This window comes from Brachionichthys hirsutus, unplaced genomic scaffold (assembly GCF_040956055.1).
Source record: "Brachionichthys hirsutus isolate HB-005 unplaced genomic scaffold, CSIRO-AGI_Bhir_v1 contig_916, whole genome shotgun sequence".
NCBI lineage: Eukaryota > Metazoa > Chordata > Actinopteri > Lophiiformes > Brachionichthyidae > Brachionichthys > Brachionichthys hirsutus.
In genome coordinates this window covers 1-17,165 of record NW_027180327.1, presented here as the reverse complement: position 1 = coordinate 17,165, position 17,165 = coordinate 1, and the positions used below count along the sequence as shown (strand labels likewise).

Sequence of the window (17,165 nt, the reverse complement as noted above, 5' to 3'; positions counted from 1 at the left end):
AGCTTAAACATTGTTTAAACAATCAATAACAGAACATAAGTAATTATATGTATCGCACACCCCTACTACTAACTGCAGAAAAGAATGTATAATTCTGTTCACATGCATGCTCAGTGGTCAGAGGCCATTTATTAGCTGCACCTTTATAGGGCAGATTGGATGGTTTTCTGGGTCATGGCAGCACATGCATGGCACTCAACCTCGCCTTGGAACACTGAAGAGTAGTTGGTCGGAGTTATAAATTGCATGCTATTCCTGGTTTGTTTCACCAACATCAATCTGCTGCACTAGTGACCTGTGGTAGCTATTGCCTGGGTTTTCTCATTGCATATGATATGATGCAATGATGGCTGAACAGTTGACGCCTGCCTAGATTTAGGTAATAGTTTATTCATAAATGCTAATTGAGCTACTATGGAGGGGCGGCATCAGTCTGTGATAGCAATGGCTGTCTCTAGCCTTGTGGCCCCATACTAGATCAGCGTGACAAGTTTTATATTGGGATATAAAATGTTGCAATAGAGTCACAAAAAGAGCCCATTAGAGTCAAAGCCTGCATGAAATAGAAACCAACTGTGCTGATTAAGGAGAATAATGCTGTAGTAACTGCTGTGTCATTCATTATCGGGCCAATCTCTGTTTGGTTGATTGGTTTTGAAGGTGTGTGAATAGGTGGGTAATTATCCTAAGAGTCATCAGAGTGCTGACTATTGTTACCGTACGTAACCACTGTCCTTACACTGGTAACAGCAGAAACCAGTTTAATACACTGCTATCTCCAGCAAGCAGCATTTTATCCACATGCATAATGAATAAATAATCAAACATCTTCATTCTATTTTCAAGCTATTGCAAAAGAACACTACCAATGTCTGGGCCAGCATGCTGATAATTATGTAGTAATGACAGCATTACAACTCAGATGTTAGAACGCTGTGCTGCCGCTAACTCATGGCCTTGGAAGCTCTGGGTCTGAGACTGGCCTATGGAGTTCATCTGTGTTGAGGCTGACCTCAGCAGGAGATTGAGAGGAAGTTGAGGGTGAGGTGGTCGAGGTATCAGTTGGATGAAGGACCAGTGCAGAGTCTTGATGCCCAATGACCTGTGTTTGTTGTTGTGAATTTGTATGTCTCTGTACAGGCAATGCTGTACGGCTGTCCTCGACGGAGACATTCACGTTCACCAGAGAGTCTTTGGATTCCTGAATGATATTCTCCAGTTTAAGGTTGGAACCCTGAGAAGAAAGAGGAAGGAGACAAAATATATACAAATGATTGTCCTGTTGATAGACAGACAGACGGATTGATTCATTATTTCATTTTCTCATTCATTGTTCATATTGATGATGTCATCAGACAACTCAGATGTTGAAACATCATATAAAATTGTGACAATGGATGAGCAATTTCTTCTTGTGTAATTTTCCAACTAACTGGCAAAGACAGCCCAATCATAAAAGCTGAGCAGTCAGAGTGGAGCAAGAACAAGTTCATCATGAAACAGAAGGAGCTTGTCAAATTTTGCAGACAACCCCATTGTCTCCCGACAATCACTGATGACAATGAGAATGCAGCTAGTAATTGTAGGAAGCACCTCATGCATGATTTCAGCAAGCTGCCATAAAAAAATACAATGGCCCATTTGCATAGGAGAAAACAATGAAACAATGAGAACTTCCATTGACTTCAACTTCCTTACTTGAGCTCCTGCATGGCTGACGAGATGACTTGCAGTCAGCGCAACTGACCGAACCTTCACAGCAGGACTGCGATAGGTCGGACTGGCAGTCACAGTGCTGTAAGCCGGAGGTCCCAGCGTCGGCTGTCTTTGCAGCAGCTGCAGGATGGCGTGAATATCTGACGCCAGTTGAGACTCCAGCCTCAACAAGCACAAAACAAACACAATAAGGAAGGTGGACCCTTAATCACAGGAGAAGAGAGGAGATGACTGTCTGGCTAGTCTGATCACGTCAAGGACGAAAACGCCCTCAGCTGGGCTTCACTGAGCACTAGAGGGAGCTTGTGCTTCTTAACTGACAAATGGAGAAATGCTAAAGGCACGGAAACACACTGTGCCAATGTAGTAGACAAAAGACACTGCTTGTGCTAGGAGTGATAATTAGCTTTGTGTGGGAGGTGTGAACACAGCGTTTACTGTGGAAATGACAGGATCACACTCATTTGGTCAATCTAATTATGAGTAGATTTGAGCCAAAATCTATATATACACACAAGGCCAAATAGGCTAATGCTGAATAGCATTTTAATTACTTTTTCTTTGGTGAAATGCGGACATTGTGTCTTCTATCTTCCTGGTCTCAGCTGAAATGAGGCTACAGTCAAAGCAGTCACTCAGGTGACATTTGGTGCAGGTGCAGCAAATAGATTAAAAAAAGGCTATTTATATGAACTTGCTGCACCGACATTTTCTCTGTCATATCTTTTCAGACGACTCAAATCCACAAAAATACAGAGCGACAGAGAAGTGCTGCTCAACCAGTTAGTTTAATGGGAAAAAAACAAGGCCAGCTGGAGTACAATGGATAAAAATAAAAATAAATATCTAGGCTGTTTCTGCTGTCGTTCACTCTCTGTCATAATTCCAGCTAAAAATACTGCCTGCTAGTCATTTGTGTGTCTATTTCAGGCGGTCTATCGAATGCAGGTCTGTTTTTACAACTAAGTGGTTCTCTGCTAGCGGAAATAATGAGCCCAAAATGCAAGGGTGTCATTCTGGAAATGTAGTTTAGATATATATTCATATTTTAAATCACAGTCAGTTTAGATCAAAAAAATATTTTATTCCAAAGGTGCTTCAAAGCTATTTCTATTGTACCATAGAACATGTTTCAGTTCAAGTGTGGCACGTCGCACTTCAAGTAGATTGAATCCGACGAGAGCCTCTGCCAGCCAGTCGCCTTCCTCCACCCACCCATGCACATTGGCAATTAAACAATATGTTGCCAGTGAGGAATCCATTGAGAGATGTAGCTTACATTTAGTGGTGTGGGAGGTGACAAATTTAAGAAGTAAAACACACCATTAACTCTCAGACTGAAAAAGTAATAATCAGGAATATTTATAATTTTAATTGTGTTACTTCCTTGGAATATGACAACAAAATGTCTTCACACCAAAAAAGGTGCTTATAAAAATATCTGCATACGCCGTTTTCTTTAGTCCTGCACCTGCTTGCTTTCTTTACTGTTGGATTTAATCCTTCAGCTAAAACTTGCACTGCTTTGAAAGCTAATAATGGCTAATACACCATTAAATAGCATGAATATGATTTAAGTTTCACTGAATTCATATTAAAAAGAGGTTTAAAACATAATCAAAATATACTACACTCAGTATTATTGCACACCAGCTGCCATGATGCTTGAGATCAGCCTCACTGATTGCACATCATGTTTGTATAATGAGACAGCTATTTTTAAGAAGCCAAGTGAGCAATTTGGAATGCTATATTTAGATTTTATTGGACCTTGTAACTTGTACTGTAGTTTTATGTTTTGAAAAGTCATAAATAGGAATTTATTCTCATAACATTTTGCCTGACAGCTTTGACGTAATAACTCCGGTTTCTGTTTGCTTCAAATCTTCTGTGGACCTGGATGTTTATTGTCTTTCTTTATCTCGTGTGCATCGTTTGATAGCCATTCCCCCAAATCTGCAGTCTCCACATGGATTTGAAATTAACAGCTGTTTGAATGGTAAACCACTGCTACAGCCAGACAGCATATTGAGCTGTTGGATGCAGCAGGTAAAAAAAAAAAAAAACTCTTAACGCTCTGCCCGTGGAGTCAACAGCTGCTCCCGACTCTTCGCATTGCAACTTGTCAAGATTTCTAAACAGAAATACCCAAATCAGGTGAATCTATTTGTGTACCTGAGGACCATTCTGTTCAGAGAACAAATGCATCACACACTGCAGTTAAAGAATTAGTGTGAAGGTAAAATGCCAATTTTGTGGTTAACTAGTGGATTTTGAAGAATCGACTGTCATAAATGTTGTGAAAATGTTCAACACTTTAATTTGATTATCTCATCAGATGATCAGGAAGCATTGAGATTGTTCTTCTGGGTTATTTACCTAAATAAATGTGGAAGACAATCATTTCTAAATAGCAAGCATGGACATGTAAATGAATATCATAATTGCTCTGTGGCCCAGTGGCAAGCTGGAATCAGAATTATTCATATTTAATGGATGATGACTATCAAATGAGGATCAGCCATATGGTGACTCTAAATACGTACCTGTTCAGGTGCTCTTGAAGTTGACTTAAGCGTTGTTCCACTTCTCCATATGTGGTTTCGCTGGCAGAATTATCGTCCGCTCTCATCTCCTGGAACTGTGCTGACTCATCCTCATGGATGTCCTTAGGCTTCTTGCAGACCCATTTATCACAGCACAGATCTGGAGAGGCAAACCAAAATGCATGCTTTACATTCTCACATGTGGGTCGGAACAATGTCATTAACCGGACAAAGAAAGTAGAATGTCATTAATCTCCACAGGAGAGCTGTGTGTAAGGTCTTTGTTGTAATTTATCAATCCCCTTTTATCGGGAGGACTGTTAATGCTGTGTTTTCCAATAGCAAACGAATGCCGCTGTTATCTCTCGCGGGCACATGTTCCTATTCGGCATGCAGTCCTGTGATGGCGGTTGAGCTTCTTTGTGCTTTAAACACAGAGATGGTTCTGATTACGCTACGTGTTGCAGTCCGACCAGGTGAGTTTGAAGGACGACTACAAACAGTATACAGTATATGCCTTTGACTTGTCTTGCCTATAATGTCAGTATGATGTGCTCATACACAATTCTGAGATTTATATATAATGTTATTACAGTCATTTAAAGTGGCACATTTTAAATCCCCATGTCAGGCTACTTGAAGAAAACAAAGGAGGCTATACATTTACTATTTTCACTGGATTCTGCATTTTGTTTTGTCTCATTAGAGCAATTGAGCGTGCAATCACTATTAAGCACACCGGTTCAGTAAGAGACACTATTTATCATTTTGAACATGTGTATTTGAAACTTATTGGCTTAGTGTGTGCGTATCGGACACACATATCGGCCAGAAATGGAATCTCTATTGGACGTATGCCTGTGTCCTAGAGAATAGGTTGTTCGATTGGCTGATATCCATAAATATGGACTCACAAACATAAACAATGGTACAATATGATGCTTGAATTGAAATAGCCAATACTATCCAATCTGCTTTGGTAGAGTTGGTAACTTAACCTAGACCAGTTTGAGTGTGCCATACAAATTATAATGTATATGTTTTGGACTGAGACTGGTCATGGATATACAGTTGATCAAACTGGCTCTGAACTCCATTCACACATTTGCTGACAGAAGTTGCTATTTCAGCAAAAGACACATCAGAAATGGCAGCAGTACAAAAAGGGAAAGCTTTTGTCCATGTGAAGTTTAAACTCCACTGCAAAACACAATGTATTACTTTCAAAAGATGGCCTCCTCTCCATGTTGTCCCTGACAACCACATTTGAATCCAGGACTGCAGGACATGTGACTGCAGGTGATGATGGACTCAGGACTTCTGAAGATCTTTTCTTCTGAAGGCACGAGCTGGACTCCTTCACTCTCATGTCCCTATTTGCCTCTCTGGTTTCCCCTGAAGAACGGCAATCAAGAGTAATGAGTGGAATAACACTGTAGTGTACTCCACATGGACCACATGTTCTCTGGGAGTGCTGCTTATGGAACAATAATGAAGGGAAAAACAGAATCAACAAAGTAGATCAGACTCTGCTTACTTTTAGATGCGTCTGGAGTGAGGGAGATCCTCGATTTAGAGCTCTTAGAGGCCTCAACATCTTGGCCCAGTTCTTCGTTGCAGGACGACTGCCATAATGAGAGCATTAGTATTGCTATGTGAGCGCTCCTGGCTCAGTGACACCAGTGTATCAATGCCTACCTTTACAGACTCGTCCCTGAGGTTGAACGTTAGCTCGAGGTTGTTGAAGAAGGAGTCAGCAAACTCTGGGTACATGTCAATCACCTCCAGCAGGTCCTCTCTCTGAATAGTGCTCAGGTCACAGTAACTCAGAGCTCGCACATCAGCATTGGACTTTCCGGGCTTGGCAAAGAGATGGATCATTTCTCCAAAGATGTCATTTTTTCCTGGCATCAATGCACAAACGGACCATAAATTGTCTTCTAAGGTCGATTGAGATGGGGCATAAATGTGAACATCATCTCAACTAACAAATAATCCTGTGCATTATGGGGAAGAATTTATGTCATGATGTCTATCGGGACCAGTCTCGCTGTTCCTCTAGCTTTCACTAAAGGGCACCAGACGTTTATTTTTTGAGGATAATAAAACATAAATCAAACAGCCTTTCCTCCCTGGCTAGATGCTCTCTTAAGGCCTGTGCATCACTTGTTTTTCCAGCTTTGATCCACTATTTACACTGAGGAATAACTGCTAACTCAAAGCTACTTTGAAGTGGAGGGAAAGGAGGGTTAGATTGTGACAGACAGACTGTTGTGCACTTCAAAGGAAAACATTTGTGCTGATATTGGCTATTGCATAACAAAGCCAAAAAACTAATACTAGGAAGTGGTGGAATATACCAAAGACTTCGCTTTAAAACTCAATAAAAATAAAGGGGATACAGTGATGGATTGAGAATTCCCTGGTTTCCAACCATTGAACCCAGTAGTATAAGCAGGGCTTCAGGGAACACAGATACTCCATGCATGATGTGACAGCAGCCCAGCATGACCCTCTGTATCTCTACTCCATTAGCATCCTTCTAGTTGTTAGCCTCTATCTCTGGGCAAGAGGCTAATTCCAATGCTGGTAGCCGTGTTGGACGAGCGCCATCCACATCATCTTACTGCCACCGCTACTTTCAATTTTTACCAAACAAACTGGAGCCAACTGATGCTGATGGAGCATTATTTTTGTGGCTTTGTGATGATCGATGAGATCTGTGGCTTTCCTGGGTTTTGTGCGATGCAGCAGCTTTTCTAACCTTAAACCTCATTCTGTCGGGTCTCGCTTTGGAGCGCATTACTCTCATGAGTAATGGTAAATTTAATCTAAGCTTGGCCTGAAGCACCTGGTTGTGATTCACACTTCTAAAAAAGGTAAATACTCATTATTCTAATGAGAATAATGTGGATCTACTATCACTGAATAATGGAAAGTCAAGGCAAAATACTGTATTACATAAAAGCATATGTATAAATATATGAACTGAAATATTATTACTAGTTTTAGAGCTGACACTTGCTTTTATCAGCAGTCTTTTTTTAAAAAATCTCTATTTTGTAGCTTCAGGTCTTTTCCCTGTGCTGTCAAAAGAAAGTGGCAGCTATTCCACTCTGTCCTTTGAATTTGTCAACCTTTAATGGAGCCACTTAATATAAATGTCATAGTCTCTCCAACCTGCCACATGAACAGCCCTGCTGCCAAGACAGGAAGGGTGGGATGCAGGCACGCCTTGCCATCCTTGTCAAAACATGTGTACATGATGTGGATGAGCTGCAGTCAGGAGTTAATCATTCTTCACATATGGATTCACGTTATAATTGTTTGATATACACACAGATGGCACTGATGTCACTTGATGGGTATTAAAACCATGTATGTCCAACAATAATCTGTTACTGTTGATCGTTTTCAGAACTAATGGCACATTAAAAAAATAAAGCATCCTGGGCAGAGATGGGTTAGCTTAATCAATAATTCAAATATTTCAATCAAGTAGAACAAACTACATAATTAATACCCTTCACAGCAAGTCAACAGTGGATACTCCTGTGTATATTAAATTGCATCTTCTCCCCGACATGCTTAAATGTGAGCGTGGACATTTTAAATCAACCAGAAGCCTTCAATTCATATGTGAGTATACGCCATAGTGGTTCAAGCAATAAATTAACTCTTGCGAAATTCCCAAACCAAACAGGGTCAGATAAACCAGACTTTCAACCAGTACGTCCGTTTTGATCTCCAGGGGTTTTATAACCTTGTATCAAAAGGTTTGATGCTGACATTCAAGATTCAATCAGCTGTGTGATCTTTTGTACAACATCGAGGTGCCTTTTACAGTTGTTCGCCTCACTGTGACGGGTGGGGGTCCTGAGAACAATACAGACTGCTGCTACATCTCAGACAGAGATGATGGACAGTAAATAGGGTGGAATAAGAACAGAACATCGCCAAGGAGACAATTCAAATCTCAAAATCTTCCTCCAGCTATAAGACATTTCTTTGATGACTATATATAACGGTCTCCTGCTAATTTAGTACCCACTACTAAAGCTGCACATTATGATGCTTCATATGCTCAGTAAGACACTGCATTTACCGAGGATGGCAACTACAACATCATCTTTCAGGATCTCGATGGAGCCGCGTGACAGGAAGTAAAGAGCTGTGAGAACATCACCGCTGTGGACCAGAGTATCTCCAGGAGGGGCATGAGTGGTTTTGAAGTGCATGGCCAGGGCCCTCAAGCAGCCTTTGGTGGCTCCTTGAAATGCTTTACAGTTGTGTAGGAGGCTCCTGTTGAGGTGAAGGCAGATATCCGCCTGCAGGCACTCAGGAAAACCTTTCAACACCTGTGATGCAGAAATAATGTGTGAGTAAAGTGTCCAAAATGTTGCAGGTTTGATCGCCTCAAACAGATGCATTTAGGTAATTGTTCTGTGACCTGGTTGAGGCTGTGGGTCGCTTTGGTGGTAAAATAAATGCACCTTTACGAAGAGACATTACTATTAAGCTTGACAGTAGCAAGGATTAAGGTCATGGGATGATAACAGGTTACATATGCACAGACTATTACACACAGTTGGATGCACAAGCATTGCATCTTTAATGCATCCTAAGGAAAGGTTCAAGTGTAATAAGGCAGCAACGTTTTTGGCTGCCACCTTATCGTGGTGGAGGGGTTTGTGTGTCCCAATGATCCTAGGAGCTCAGTTGTCGGGGGCTATATGCCCCTGGTAGGGTCACCCATGACAAACAGGTCCTAGGGGAGGGGCCAGAAAAAGGGTGGCTCAAAGAACCCCAATGACTAGTAAAATGATTGGTCCTGGGCGTCCCTCGCCCGGACGCGGGTCACCGGGGCCCCCTCCTGGAGCCAGACCTGGGGGTGGGGCACGATGGCGAGTGCCTGGTGGCTGGGCCTTCGACCATGGGGCCCGGTCGGGCACAGCCCGAAGAAGCAACGTGGGACCTTCTTCCCGTGGACTCACCATCCATAGGAGGGACCAGAGGGGTCGGGTGCAGTGTGAGCTGGGCGGCAGCCGAAGGCGGGGACCTTGGCGGTCTGACCCTCGGCTCCAGAAACTAGCTCTAGGGACGTGGAACGTCACCTCTCTGGCGGGGAAGGAGCCTGAGCTGGTGTGAGAGGTTGAGAAGTTCCAACTGGACATAGTTGGCCTCACCTCGACACACAGCAAGGACTCCGGAACCACTCTTCTTGAGAGGGGTTGGACTCTCTTCCACTCTGGAGTTGCCACTGGTGAGAGGCGCCGGGCAGGGGTGGCAATACTCATTGCCCCCCGGCTCAGTGCCTGTATGTTGGAGTTTACCCCAATAAATGAGAGGGTAGCCTCCCTCCGCCTTCGGGTGGGGGGACGGATCCTGACTGTTGTTTGTGCCTATGGTCCAAACAGCAGTTCAAAGTATCCACCCTTTTTGGAGTCCTTAGAGGTGGTACTGGAGAGTGCTCCTTCTGGGGATTCCCTCGTTTTGTTGGGGGACTTCAACGCCCATGTTGGCAATGACAGTGAGACCTGGAGCGGTGTGATTGGGAGGAATGGCCCCCCTGATCGGAACCCGAGTGGTGTTTTGTTATTGGACTTCTGTGCTCGTCACAGATTGTCCTTAACAAACACCATGTTCAATCATAAGGGTGTCCATATGTGCACTTGGCACCAGGACACCCTAGGCTGCAGTTCGATGATCGAGTTTGTAGTCGTCTCACCGGACTTGCGGTCGCATGTCTTGGACACTCGGGTGAAGAGAGGGGCAGAGCTGTCGACCGATCATCACCTGGTGGTGAGTCAACTCCGATGGTGGGGGAGGATGCCGGACAGACCTGGCAGGCCCAAACGTATTGTGAGGGTCTGTTGGGAACGTCTGGCAGAATCTCCTGTCAGGAGGAGTTTTAACTCCCACCTCCGGGAGAGCTTCGACCATGTACCGGGGGGAGGCAGGGGACATAGAGTCTGAGTGGACCATGTTTCGTGCCTCCATTGTTGAAGCGGCCGATCGGTGCTGTGGCCGTAAGGTGGTCGGTGCCTGTCGTGGCGGCATTTCCCGAACCTCTTGCTGGACACCGGTGGTGAGGGATGCCGTCAAGCTGAAGAAGGCGTCCTATCAGGCCTCTTTGGCCTGTGGGACTCCGGAGGCAGCTGACAGATACCGACAGTCCAAGCGGAGTGCAGCTACTGCGGTTGCTGAGGCAAAAACCCGGGCATGGGAGAAGTTCGGTGAGGCCATGGAAAACGACTTCCGGACGGCTTCGAAGAGGTTCTGGACCACCATCCGGCGTCTCAGGAGGGGGAAGCAGTGCACGGTCAACACTGTGTATGGTGGGATAGTGCGCTGCTGACCTCGACTCGAGACGTCGTAGATCGGTGAAGGGACTACTTCGAAGACCTCCTCAATCCCACCGACATGCCTTCCAGTGAGGAAGCAGGGCCTGGGGACTCATGGGTGGGCTCCTCCATCTCTGGGACTGAGGTTGCTGAGGTAGTAAAAAGCTCCTCGGTGGCAAGGCCCCAGGGGTGGACGAGATTCGCCCAGAGTTCCTTAAGGCTCTGGATGTTGTAGGGCTGTCATGGTTGACACGACTCTGCAACATCGCATGGATATCGGGGGGCAGTGCCTTTGGATTGGCAGACCGGGGTGGTGGTCCCTCTTTACAAGAAGGGGGACCGGAGGGTGTGTTCCAACTACAGAGGGATCACACTCCTCAGCCTCCCCGGTAAGGTCTATTCAGCGGTACTGGAGAGGAGGGTCCGCCGGATAGTCGAACCTCGGATTCAGGAGGAGCAATGTGGTTTTCGTCCTGGCCGTGGAACTGTGGACCAGCTCTACACCCTCGGCAGGGTCCTGGAGGGTGCATGGGAGTTTGCCCAACCAGTCCACATGTGTTTTGTGGATTTGGAGAAGGCATTCGACCGTGTCCCTCGGGGAGTCCTGTGGGGGGTGCTCCGGGAGTACGGGGTGTCGAGCCCCCTGATACGGGGTGTCCGCTCCCGTGTCAGAGCTTGGTCCGCGTTGCTGGCAGTAAGTCGGACCTATTTCCAGTGCGGGTTGGAATCCGCCAGGGCACCGATTCTGTTCTTAACCTTTAAGGACAGAATTTCTAGGTGCAGCCAGGGCATTGAGGGGGTTTGGTTTGGTGACCTCAGGATTGGATCGCTGCTTTTTGCAGACGATGTGATCCTGTTGGCTTCAGCAGGCCGTGCCCTCCAGCTCTCACTGGATCGGTTCGCAGCCGCATGTGAAGCATGAAAATCAGCACCTCTAAATCCGAGGCCATGGTTCTCAGCTGGAAAAGGGTGGAGTGCACCCTCCAGGTTGGGGAGGAAATCCTGCCCCAAGTGGAGGAGTTCAAGTACCTCGGGGTTTTGTTGACGAGTGAGGGAAGGATGGAGCGGGAGATCGACAGATGGATCGGTGCAGCGTCTGCAGTGATGCGGACTCTGCACAGATCTGTCATGGTGAAGAGAGAGCTGAGTCGAAAGGCGACGCTCTCGATTTACCGGTCGATCTTCGTTCCTACCCTCACCTATGGTCACGAGCTTTGGGTAGTGACCGAAAGAACGAGACCCCGGGTACAAGCGGCTGAAATGAGCTTCCTCCGTAGGGTGGCTGGGCTCTCCCTTAGTGAGAAGCTTAGTCATCCGGGAGGAGCTTGGAGTAGAGCCGCTGCTCCTCCGCGTTGAGAGGAGCCAGATGAGGTGGCTCGGGCATCTATTCAGGATGCCTCCTGAACGCCTCCCTGGTGAGGTGTTCAGGGCACGTCCCACCGGGAGGAGACCACGGGGAAGACCCAGGACACGCTGGAGAGACTATGTCTCTCGGCTGGCCTGGGAACGCCTCGGGATCCCCCCGGAAGAGCTAGAGGAAGTGGCCGGGGAGAGGGAAGTCTGGGCTTCCCCGCTTAGCCTGTTGCCCCCGCGACCCGGCCCCGGATAAGCGGATGACGATGGATGGATGGATTTATATATAAACAACATCAAGATAAATATAATAAGTAAAAATAACTGCAGCCTGGGTTTATGTACGCAACACTCTCAGCTTTACAAACAGCATGATACCTCCTCGTTTCCTGAACTGGCAGCGCATAATATCAAAGTGAGGAGAAAGTATTTTGTGGGAGAAATGCAGACACCAAAGACAACAGCGTTTTAATACCGTAAATCCCTCCGCTTACAGGAGCCAAAAATAAAATGTTTGCATCCACTTTAAGTTACACTTGTTAAAGTACAAACACAGACTACTGTGTGACTTTATATGATGATCACGACTCTCACGCTTTATTCCACACACATACATATATATTCCATTATTACTTATTGTACCTTTCCTGCTTTTTCAAATGAGTTGGTGGATCAACGAATCACTGAAAATGATGGGGCACCACTAGTTTACAGGGTGCTTTAACTAAAAACTACAGATTTACTTTGGTTTAAAGTCTTAAATGTCTAAACCTTTATTTCTCGAAATTATAAGATGTGAAAAGGAATAGTAGCTTTATCCAGAGTCAAGACAATTCTATGAAATTCGGCAGTAACACTGTGTCAAACTAGACACAAAAGTAAAAATAAGCACAACACACAAGTGAGCGTAATATTTATGTCTGAAATGTGCCTTGCTGGAGCAATTCAAATTAAGAAGCGATTTAAATTCAAATACAAAATTCACTTTCACTTGGAAGTGATTTCACATTGTGAAACTCTCACAGAACTGACAAACACTTCCAGGACCAAATTAGGCCATGAAGAGTAAGGAAATTAGAACATGTACCTCCTGCTCTTACCAACGTAGTGATGTTAATCCAGATGTAAAGCAGACAAGAAAGAGAAAGCTCTTTTTAGAATCTCGAACAAACAATATTTCTATGATATGGTATGGCATCACTTAACAGTGCCTTAATACTGGCATATGATTGTAGTGACTAAGACTTTCATTTACCGTGTTCATATCGATGCCATTTGTGTAGGCCCAAGAATGTTGGAAGTATTCCTCCAGCCTTTGTCTCAGTGGGTTGGGAATCTGGTGAAAGCGTATGAACTCCTTGACCCGTAACATCTGAGCATGGTAGCGGGCTGTACCTGAGTACAACCGCTGGATGATGGCGGAAACATTTCCGAAAATACTGGCATACATGAGGGCTGTAATAGACAATGATGGATAAATGTGGTAAACAAGTATCTGCAGGGCAATTTAAGTGTTTGCAGAGAATCTGTTTTCTAAAATTGAATTTGAATGTTCTGGCAGAGAGAAACAGCGTGAAGTTATTCTGAAGGAATGCAAAAAAAGACAATAACATACTCACAGCCAATCAGCATAACACAGATAGAAAAGATCTTCTCTGAGTTGGTGTTTGGCGACACATTCCCAAAGCCCACGCTGGTCAGACTGCTGAAGGTGAAGTACAGTGCTGTGACATACTTGTCTTTGATAGAGGGACCAGAGTTAGGATCGCTGTAGTTGTATCTCTTGCCTATGGACACGCCCAGATTGTCCAACCAGCCAATCTTGTGCTCCAGGTAGGGCTTCTCCACATTGCCAATGGCGTACCATATACAGGCCAGCCAGTGTGCGATGAGGGCAAAGATGCACATAAGTAGCATCAGGACAGCAGCACCATACTCTGAGTAGCGGTCCAGCTTCCTGGCTACACGCACCAATCGCAGGAGCCTAGCTGTCTTCAATAGGCCAATCAGAGTGGTGGTCTAAACAAAACATACAGCAGCAGTTTGAATAGGAATAATGTGTCAGTCTAACAAAACTGTGACAGTATTGCAATGGAACAACAAAAATTCTGTCCTGCAAAACATGAAACAGTCTTATTTGTTGCAGATCTACCAGGGAAAGCTGTGTGCTCTCATCTTTTTCTTAACTTAATCTGTGACAAATGAGAGTCACTTCACAAGCTGATGTAATGTCTGAGTCGCAATGAACAATCAAACATAGAACTGAAGGCAGCAGCGACTCTCATTCATGTAACACTGAACAATGCTTCATCGGCGGGTCTCTGGGAGTTTGTCACCACTTCTCTGTCTGCAAGAATGGTTTTAGCATCACTAACCAAAATACCTATTAGCAGTCATTTATCTGTCCAACAATTATTATTGAATGACCTTTAACTATGAATTTAACGTTCCACATAAGAGCTCCCCTCCTCCTCCAACCACTCAGCAATACATTTAATCTTCATTTGATTCATACAAAGTTTACTGCTTTATTGTGTATATGATATTTTCACTAATTCTGTGTCTAGATATTTATGCACCTTGTTTTTCAGTCTAAGTTTGATTTAGTTGCCAAATGTTATATCCAGGATAAGCATTGCATCTTATATCAATATAATTAATTTAAACTTTATAATTACATTTTATACTAGTTCATTCATAGACTGTTCATTTTCAGTGATGGTTACTTTACAAAATAATATTTGTTTTGAGTGCTCTCTTTGAAGTATTTCTGTGTTGATTTTACATATTACCATCGTGGGAATACATCTGTGAATACATCTGTGAAAAAGAAACACTGGCAATAAAAAAAAGTACACAGTATGTGTGGAGTTTAATGGATAGTTAGTACTTTGTGTGAGCACCTGCAGTACGAGCAAAACAATCTAATGATGACATATTATAAAACAAAATATTAATTCTGCCCTTTAAAATATTGTGGCGCTTGAACGAACAAGCCAAATGCACGCCGCAATCTAACGAAAGTTCAATTAAGTCTACCTGCACAAACAGTTACGAAACGCAGCAGCACAGTATTTACAACCGTGTCTCTGGTCTGAGGTTTTTACATTCTTTCTTCTGCATTCCCAGTAAAACATCTTGAAATATTGTTTCTATTTCAAAATAAATAATAATAATAAAACACAGCATGGTGTCAGTTTTGCATAATTCTTCTCACAGTATGTTTAATCTCCTTGTGAGATTTAGTTGTCTGAAAATCAACAAGCCATTGATTGAAATTTATTTCAAATATATTCCCTGTCCCAATCTAATAGATCACATATTAAGCGCTTATCTTATTAAGCTGCTGAATGAAATAAATGAGCCTCATGAAAACCATCTGCCACTCACTCAGCTGCTTTTAGTTTCTGAATGACAATGCAGCCAACTGGGATTTGGAGAGGCGAGAGATTATAAATTCAAGCAATACATTAACATGCTATTATGGTATATGAAGTGTTATTTCATGAGCTGCATTGATTTCTAAGAAGCAAAATTCATGTCTATTATGGAAATATGATGTTTATAATGATGTTTTTATTGCACAGGCATATGTCCTTTTTCTTAGTGGTTTGCTGTCATTCACTGAACTGACTCAGCAGCAAAGATGATTATGGTTTATAATCAGGAGCTTTTCTGGTGTAATGGACTGCCTACAAAGCACGATAAAGCACTGAAGTGGATCCAGAGCCTGAGGGGGCATATCCTACCAACAAACAAGATAGCAGGCCTGGCAGGCAGTCTACCAGTGGCTGGCTCACATCTGCATGTAAGCTGTGCACACAGCCCCGTTGGCCTGCTACTCACATAAATGCATCATTGATTGCCATTTGGTAAGCCATTAATCTGTGTAAATGGATTCTAGAATGAGGACCATTCAAAAAAAAGAAGCAAAAAACAAAAACAAAAAACAAACATGCAATTTAAAGTAATCCTTTCCGCGCCGAGACAGAAAGATTCAGGAATTATGCAGTGGCTCAGGGGCACACGTCTGGACTTAGTAAATGGATCACAGTGGAAGCATGGTCAGCCTGATGTGCAGCAAAGCTCCCTTTAACCAAAACCAGGTAAAAAAATATATGCATTAGAGATAACGTACCTCATCTGATCCTGATCCAAAGATAAGAAGGTCAAATGGGATTGCTGCCACCATGTCTATAAGGAACCATCCTTTAAAGTAATGGATTGCTATCTTAGCCGGATCGCTGACAACCTCCTCATTTTGGTTAACATAAGTGGTCCTGAAATTGATGAGGATGTCAATGATAAACATGATGTCCACAATTAAATCCACTACGTTAAGAGGGCTGCAGGAGTATCCGCATTCACGCCTCTTCTGCTCCTCTTGGTCATTGAGAAGAAACGCAGCAGAGTAGGGGGTGAGGATAGCGGTGTAGATGACCAGGAGCAGGATCAGCCAGTCCCACACAGCTTTGAAAGGACTGTAGTGGAGGATGGTGAACTTGTCAATGCGAGGTGTCTGAAGTTTGTACTCTGGTAGCACATCAGCTCCAAGTGACAGGACCTGGAGGAGTGTAGAAAGATGGTTAGGAAGGGAAATAAAATCACTGGAATACACCGGTCCTTCCTTTCCGTGGGAGTCTCAGCTGAATTGACTCACTGAAAAAAAGAAAACAAATATAACAGTAATAATATTATCTGGCATAAACTGCGATGAACTGGCAGCTTGTCCAGGGTGTACCCCGCCTCTCGCCCGTTGACTGCTGGGATAGGCTCCAGCACGACTCGGACAATGGTTCAGATGACAAATGAATGAAAATTGCTATTCATTATAATCTATATTTACAATCCATCCATCCATGCTCTCTGAAGCAGGAACACACTGCCTTCCTCCTGTAGTGGAAAAAGCTGCTATGGAGACAATGGTTCACATCCACACCTGCATTCAGTGTAGAGCTGCCAATTAAACCGCATGTATTTGAGTTGTGGGAGGAAGTCAGAGGAAACCGACACAGGCATGAGGTGAGTATGAGAAGTTTACACAGTGAGCTGCTTCAAATCCAGAAACCTCTTGCAGTGTGGAAGCAATGCCAACAACTACTTATCCTTAATACTTCTGATAATTATTGCTGAGGCCCACACCAAGGGCTGATCTGACAGCAACAATGACACAAATAAAAATGCACTGCAGTTATTAGGCATCGAC

The 17,165-nt window shown here is 44.0% G+C and overlaps 1 protein-coding gene across 1 annotated transcript; it reads right to left on the bottom strand.

Moving 5' to 3' along the window:
- Window positions 1-949: 949 nt before the first annotated feature.
- LOC137912852 (potassium voltage-gated channel subfamily H member 7-like) lies at window positions 950-16,586 on the bottom strand (the record flags this gene model as incomplete). Its single annotated transcript, XM_068756983.1, has 10 exons — window positions 950-1,234; window positions 1,699-1,879; window positions 4,263-4,422; window positions 5,484-5,657; window positions 5,800-5,887; window positions 5,961-6,166; window positions 8,368-8,620; window positions 13,215-13,414; window positions 13,579-13,978; window positions 16,098-16,586. Coding segments are annotated over 10 exons (2,436 nt in total), but the record flags the coding sequence as incomplete, so codon positions are not given.
- Window positions 16,587-17,165: the final 579 nt, after the last annotated feature.